The 8,387-nt window shown below is 44.7% G+C and overlaps 1 protein-coding gene across 1 annotated transcript in view; it reads right to left on the bottom strand.

Annotated features, from left to right (window-relative positions):
• Positions 1 to 3,861: 3,861 nt before the first annotated feature.
• The window catches only part of LOC124169523 (trithorax group protein osa-like), a 95,681-nt gene continuing 91,155 nt past the window's right edge, over positions 3,862 to 8,387 (bottom strand). The window contains exon 6 of the mRNA XM_046548154.1: positions 3,862 to 3,948. Coding sequence (XP_046404110.1) covers positions 3,862 to 3,948 — 87 coding nt within the window. The remainder of the gene's footprint in view (positions 3,949 to 8,387) is intronic.

Raw genomic sequence — 8,387 nt, 5'->3', positions numbered from 1 at the left:
TATATCAAATGTGGAGCCATGTGATCGTTTACCAAAAATAAACGAGAGTAACCTGAGAAGCAATGAGTAATTTTTTAATAATTTCCGAACCATTAACGCAAAAATAAGAGGACAGTGCCTTTCATTAATTACAAGAATTACTACACTGTTAAAGTTTAAAAAAATAAGACAGAAAAACCATTTAAATCAACACAAACGAAAGGAACAAAAATGGCGATGAGCAGCAAAAACTAACGAAGCTTCTAGCCCTTTAAACAATGCACGATGAGCTAATTTGAGAAAATGGGTGGTGTACAGCATATCAGGAACTGTGCATCAGTACAGCATAGCATGGGAACTGTGGAGCACCATACGCCACAGAAGGACCCATTAGTCGATAATCAGAAGACAGCAATCACGCGTGCAATGTATAATGGAGGGAAACATTGAAGGACGGTTGTAGCGAGGAAGACCTCGAGATAGTACTTAGGACATCAGACAACGAAGGACACAAGGACGAAGAAACCCAGGTAACTGAAGGAACAGGCTCGAGAGAGAGGAAGAAATGAAGGGCTACAGTGTACCAATCTTAGGATTGTAGTTCTACGAATGATAATTCTGGACATCACTAAATATCATGCGGCGAAAATGACGGGCCTCGATCAATCATTATTAATAATATCACAGCGATGGACTTCATAAATTGCACTACGCCCGGTTACGTCACCAGTCACAGCAAATACGAGAGGATAGAAGTCCGGGAAAAATTGAAGGAAAAGCTCGCCGCGGAACACCAATTGATAGTGCTCGGGACTGAAAGCGGCGGAGGACACTAGGAAGAACATTATGGAACTAAGGGAACTAGAAAGGAAGGACTGTAGTATACCAATCGTTGGATTGTAGTCCTATGAATTCTAGACATACTTCTGGCGAACACATTTCGTAAGCAGTAGATTTCATCACGGTTTACAGGATCCCACTGCGTTGTTTGCAGTCTGATTACAATTTCGCCAGTTTGCAAGGAAGATAATGAGGGAACTCAAGATACTTCCATGGGATAGGGAGAAAAAAAGAGGCGCGGGACTTCCGACCTACGGACACCAATGGCGAGTTTGCCGGCGAAACTGTCGCCATAACACAAACAACGCGGTGGGATCCGCGAAAGCACCATCACAATTCTAGACATCAGTACATAACATTTGAGAGGTGAAAATGGCGGCCCCTAGCCAATAATTACGAGCTAGTGATGAACTTAATAATTTATATTACAGCCAGTCCTCGTGGACAGATAGATATCCAGTGGGAGCGAGCGAGGCAAACAAACAGGCCGCCTGTCGTCGGGGAAAACTCGTTCCGCGCGCATTCTGAAGAAATGAGGCGAGTTAAGCGATGCTGCGTTCCTCCGCTCGATGCAAGTTAATCGAGTGGCAGCAGCCGGTCGTGTCATGCGCCAGTGGAGGCCTTCCCGCGCAACAAGAGAAGGGAAGAACGAAGAAGAAGAAGCAGCACACCTTGGACGGCCCACACGGCCCGAGACAACGGAGAAAGGTGGAGGCGGCAATTTGGCAACCGCGCACGCTCTCCCTCCACGCCGCCACTACCGTAGTTCGACCGCTTTTTGGGGAGAGTGACGGCGAGGACGCCGGGGCGAGCCGGCGCGGCGTTGCCAACTCGCCCCGGGCCACAACACGCACGGCCGACGGAGCACACAGCTAGGGACTAGAGAGAGAGAGAGAGACAAAGACGGGAAAAAGCCGTTCGTTACTGTGAACGATTCGAGCGTCGTTCAGTGGAGGGAGCCGAATCTTTAGAGTCGCTCTCGATCACGCGCACACATTCACATCTCCATGATAAACCGCAATCCCCTCAATACGCGTGTGGCAGGGGGTGCTAGGATACCTGCCGATAAGCCAAAAAAGATTCTTCAAAGAAAATCCAATTACTAATATTATTATTTTAGATGTAGGTTTGGAATTGATTGGACGGTAGCGGAGTTTTTAATACGCTTCCATTTTTCCGCAAAAAATACTAATACCAACACACGATTGAAAAAAAATATATTACCTATTACATTATTTATCAGGATTGACATAAAAACTTCGAAAGTAAAATCCCCTGTGCAATTAAGAATTTTCTCAACTGCTCAGTCTAACTGTAAGCCTTGCGCGTAGCCTCTTAGTTTCCAACCTAGTGGAAACGTAACCGCAATGGCATACCACCCGGGGCCCAGGTTCAAATCTTGGCTGGTGTAAAGCGAAAGATAAATTAATTGACCATCGTAGACAACGATTAAATAAGAAAAAACTCAGAGGAGGTATAACAAAGAGGTTCTACACACACGGACATAATCTGAAAGGAAATGCCCGAATACCCCACATATCCGATCATTCCTTAAGCGAAAGCCTTATATGTACTCATTCCGTCGATAGAGAAGTTTGAACTGAATATATATTTAGACAAAATGGAGTACTGATATCAGGCTTTGATTCGATTCAGCTTTTAAGGCCCTGATAAAATAACTGTCTCCCGTCTCCCACACTAATGTTTGCAGCACGTGCTGACTTCGGCTTTTGCCTTACAACCGCCACACCGTGGGGTATAGCTGTACATGATTCCTCACAATCACAGCTAATGTAGACAAGAGCGATATGCGGAATGTACGCGTGCACACCACGGTGAAAATGACAAAATCCGAGACACATGATTGATGCCATTTGTCAAATCGGCAGATTTAGACGACAACGTCGGTTTTCGATCAAAAGATTTTTCTATAAAATTTAACCCACATAAAGTAGAAGTAACGGGATTTCGATAAAATCTATGTATAACCATATCACATGGTAGGTTCTTCCATTCCTCACAGTAATAATGAAGTATGTATAAGAGTTCCCCTTTTGTCCTCGGATTCTGGCTGCCCAGCTACCTTGAGCGCTCTTGTAGGTATGCATGTGTTTACTTCGAGGGAACAAGTGAATATTAAACTTCCTTTATTCACGGGCTAGTGGCCAAGAAGGTGCGACAGGGGCTTTCACACCAACTGAAACTTTCTCAACTTTATCAAAAAGTGTTGCGCACGAAAGACTTAAAATCTTTGGTTCGCAATTATCACTTATACTAAGCTTTAATAACATTATCGGGTACTATTTTGGGTACAGCGTGGTGGAAACACTTGCCACTTGAGAATGCTGTCGTGGAAACGAAACGCGTTGCATAGAAATACATTTTGGGGAGGTGGCCTCTTACAAACCCATATTTATATCGATTAACACAAGGATTTACTGCGGTTTTCCATCCCCATCCAAAGGAGATTAGGGATTTCTATTAAGTTTCGCTCGATACTCTCATATACGTTTGTTTCAGCCTATTACAAATGAGTATAACTACAATTTTCCGTCAATATCCAAAAAAAGCGGAAAATTTGTCATAGAATTTTCCCAATTTTAACGTTTCAACCATACACTCGCGTTGATATTTACCATGAGCTAGCTCCGAGAGTGGAGCCACCGCGGTGATTCGTTCAGTTTAGAGATCCGTTCGTTGTGAAGCGGTTCGCGGGGGCGCGAGCGAAAACGGACCACTCTTTTTCTGGGGCCAAGCAAGCGCGCTCTCCTCATTACGGGGAGGCCAATGTTCGATTCGGGAGACGATGACGCGGGCATTCGCAATTGGGGAGGAAAAACGCCTTCCTTCCTTCGACAGTGGTGGAAAGAGAGCGGGGAGGGGACGGAGGGGACCCCCACTCCCCCCCCCTACAATGCCTTTCCCTCTCTCGTCGGATCGAAGTGCGCACGAGCGTGGCAACGCCGCGGCGGCGGCCCGTGTCCCAACAGAGAGCACGGCAAGAGAAGAGGAGGCTAGCTAGCGCACACACTGCTGCTGCTTCTACTCGGAGGGCGCATTTCGGACGGCAGCACCAACGACCACGACAAATATCCAAGGCGGGGGACGGCGGATGTGTTGCGCCCCCCTCTAAATACAAAGAATGAAACACACGCAAATGAGAAGTCCTGCCACAGAAAGCCATGCTGAAACAATTTCAAAATAAACACGAAATTTATTAATAAAAGCATCAATTCTATACTACGACACTATTTTGCTGTCTTGATCAATACTGATACATATTTATTCCAAAAAAACAAAAATAAATTATAAAAAGAAACACTGCTTGCGCGCTTACATTGCATTCGGACGGAAAATAAATCATAGCCAGTGCTTTTACGTAGTATAAATATATAATATCCTAAATCAGTGAACGTAAAACATAATAAAATAAGTGGTTTTAATTTAATTGAATCCTACGGATGGGGCTAGGCTGCTTCAGATGATCCATGGTTGAAGACTGTTGGCTTATAAAGGGACTAGTGACAGGTCACTATGGGCCTACTCAATTCCTTACCTAAAAACAAAGAACCACAGTACATCACTCTATCCTTAGAGGACAACATCACCTAATGTTGTTACAAGAGCTGAACCCAACCATCTACATGCATAACATTATCGGTCCGCATCTTTTCAAACGTCATTTAACGTAGCCATCTCACAAGCAGAGGCACAAATTTCGCTAACCAATCAAATACTATTCATCTCTACAGATTTTCAGAAAAAATTATACTTATTCCTAACTAGCCCAACCTATTTAACCATTAAAACGCTGCACCATCATGTATGCATTTATGTTCTGCATTGTTTTTGAACATTTTCGCTTTCAACGCTGGAAATACAATCTTCCAATCGGATGTAACAATCAAAGGACAATAAATTATATTACTAATTATTAAGGCAGAAATCAAGTCAGGTGGGGCCCATTCAGGCAGGCAACACAACGCCCACCTCACACATCGAATGCACGACTCCGTTCCATCAACCAGGATTTCCATCTATTTGCGAGACCTCTAGAATGCTTCCCAGATAATGTTCTAAATCCCCAAAACATTTCTATGACGTCCAGTCCCACCTCCTATTTCCCTAACCGCTATGAAGCCAGTGCTAAGGGATTAAGAAAAATCGCGCTCTCAAATTTTCCCCAGTCATTAATTACCACACTCACCCTTTCGCGAGAAGGAGCGAGCGGCCCTTTACAGCAATTTGTTCCTTCTAATCCACCCCCACCCCATGCACAAAAGCAAGACCCGTAATTAAACGCGCAGCCCCAGCGACGAAAGTTTATTCGCATGTCCCTGCTTCGGGTACACTTCCAGATACACGAAACTCTTCATCTAACAACTGATGTAACGAAATGAATGTTGAATGTTTAGCGCGAGCCACTCTTGCCACGCAATTGCACGGGTCAATGAGGTATTATTAAGGCCTAACGGTTACCACCTGTTCTCCTCTCCTTACTTGATCACCTAAGACAATGGAAAACCGGTTTCGGAGATATTTTACCTGCCAACTTAAATTCGTAATTGCATTTCCTGTCTTCGGACATATTTTTAGCCAATCACTAACGCAACCTGATCACTCCGAAGATGAAGATGGTATGGCGTTTGGAGGAGGCGACCGACAGCTGGGGTCATTTGCGCCAAGAGGGAAGGGTAAGGAAGGAAGGAAGGGTGGAGAGAATCCCAGCGTCGGCATTAGCCTGCTCTGAACGAAAGGCGCCAAGGGGACCACGGCTTAACGTCCCATCCGACGGACGGAGTGCTGCACTAGAAGTGCCCTCCGCACAACATTCAAGCAGGGTTCGGGCAGCCTTTGAAAAATCTCTGCCATCGCCGGGATTTAAACTTGGACCGACTGGGTGGGAATCCAGCACTGCAGCCACCACACTGACCCGATCCCCAAAAACGATGATGTCATGTTCGAGGACGGGAGGAGAGAGGTCGATGAAAACAAAAACTACGACGTAACATTACCGAAAGGTAAGTGTAACCATAATATCGATTTTTAGATAAAACGCGAGGGCACTGGTACGATGAGGTGCAATGCTTTCAAGTAGACCCTAAGGACAAACGCGCACTGATTATCCGATAATTTGGGCTCCAAGGAGCAACTCCCAAAATATTCATTCAAATACACAAACGGATGAAGTTCACCATGAAAAAATATTTGACTTAGCCGGGATTAGAACCCGGATCTCCCGATTTCCGGTCAGGCGGTTCCTGCAGTGCTTTGAAATATTCATTCAATTATTCTGAGTTCTGGGCGCATTAAAACGAGGGGACATCAACTTATAGTCGAGTAGGTAGCTCCAGTCCACAGCGATAAAGCGTAAGAGCAAAGCATCTCTAGAGATGCACGCATTCCAGATTAAAGGTAAGCATATCCTTTCGCGAAGTCACACAAACACTCTCTCCACTTAGTCTCCCCTCCACTAAAAGCCCAGTTTCTCTTTCGTGGACGGATTCCCTTTCCACCCCAACCTCTCGAGGCAAGATGCCGACTTTAAAACGACGTAACAGCACGTCTTCCGACTCATTCGTAAACATTTAAAGCGTTCGGCAAAGAGGAACTGCCAATGAAGCCATGTCCGCCCTGCACAGTCGTCTCTCCACACCTGCATCACCCTCAAAGTTACACAAAAGGGGAGGTCAGCTTAGATGGGCACGCACTGCTACAAGCTATAGCACGGAGTACATAGAAAGTAAAACAGCGTTTTCGCAACGTGAAAAAACATGGCAAACATTTTATCTGGGATCGGTTAATACAGCATAAAGTTTAAGTAGCCGAAGAAATCGACAAGAAATGAAAACGGCGCATACTGGAGAGCGACCTAGGATATTGCATGACAACTGCCGCGAAGGAAAAAATGTTCCACTGTTCTTAAAAATAATCCGACGATACACCGTTCGTTTAGGCACTATATACCAGCGAGATAATGCATTAGACATCCTCTAAAATGTCCACTCTCTACTTTACTTTAAAAAACTTACTCAAATACTCGATTCCTAGGAACCAATTGTCTCTTCACCGGGAACCAATATAAGAGTCAAATTTAGATAATAACTTCAACGACATGAAAATATGAACGCTGGTGAATGATATCTTCCCGGAACATTTTTCACGTCGTAACTACGTCAGTGCTTCAATTCTACATCGGAAATATTGGGCAAGTTTTTAGTACTGGCATAAAGATCCTGACGTTCAAAAAGATCGCCATCAAAGAGAATAGAAAACCACCAAAATCATGAGGAGTGGGAAGCAGCGAAAAGAAGTTTTTGAGACAAACATTCTCAAAGCCTCTAGCTCCAGAGGATCACAGCCTCGACTCTCGCTGGATGCCGCAAGTGGATGCCGCGCAGGGCCCAAATATGGATTTTTCCGCGTCGAGCTCGCGATGCCCAATGACCCCGGCCGTCTCTTCTGCCTCCCCTGAAAACCATTTACCCCTCTATGTTCGAAAAGCATCATCTAAAGGGGACATGTGTAGTAGAATCATGAAAAAATAGTCTGGAGCATAACCTACCTCTAAACAACGGTAGATAAATTCGATGATGGCAGGAATGACTTTGTAAAATTTATAATTCATGGAGATAAATTGACTCCATAACCATTACTTAAACACTTCATTTCAAAGTCAATAAAAAAGGCCCGAACGGGTTCGACCATAGAAGGTCACGTATATTCTGCCTTCGATTGTATTACTGATGATGGCCAGCCAAGGCAGATACCGGCTTGAGACGTATTAAAATGGCAGAGTAAAGAACGACAGTGAGACAGAAAGTCGAAAATAGAAACCTTAAAGCCTATTCCAGCCCGATAATTGAAAATGCCTAATTTTACCCCCTGATTCTACCCATATATAGTACTTCATTCGGACATCGTCTAACTGGCTATCAATACGGAGGTAACGAAAATAAAAGCATAGAGGAGAATACTGCAGCGTGATATCGGAATTAGTTGGAGGAAATTGAAACGGAATGCCGGCGACATGGCTGCGTGAGAACGAAAAATACGAGCAAAGGCAGGTCCATTCAGTGGAAAAGCGGAATACGTTCTGGGAACAGGGAGTCGTGGACTGTCATCATCAATCCGCCGCCGATCATAAGAGGCGAGAGAGAGGCCGTAGAGAGAGGTAGGTGCACTCACACAGGAGCCGGCTCTCCTCTCCACGCTATTATTCCTTTGCGCATGTTCACCTTTTATCGACTCCCGGCCAATGTCACTCTTTTCCGAAGTTCTCGCGCAGCGGCGCCGGCCGCCCGAATTCAACCTGCCACGCTCGCGAAAATACTTACTTTCCGCCCATGCCATTAAAACTATATATTTTCACCATATACGACATCCAACGAGGTAAAAAAACTAGAATATTGCACAAAATGTCGATAATTCGATTCTTGTTTTTTTTAAATACCATTTTCAGCTGATATAAGATTTAGTTATTTCCCAGCGATCTAAGAGGAATAATTCTTCTCCAGTTTCCAACCAGGTTAGGTCTTCTGCTGCCGAAGTTTTAATGACTAACTCCG

Source organism: Ischnura elegans, chromosome 12 (assembly GCF_921293095.1).
Source record: "Ischnura elegans chromosome 12, ioIscEleg1.1, whole genome shotgun sequence".
Lineage (NCBI taxonomy): Eukaryota > Metazoa > Arthropoda > Insecta > Odonata > Coenagrionidae > Ischnura > Ischnura elegans.
Note: the sequence above shows the minus strand (reverse complement) of the source record. Positions and strands in the feature narration are given on the sequence as shown.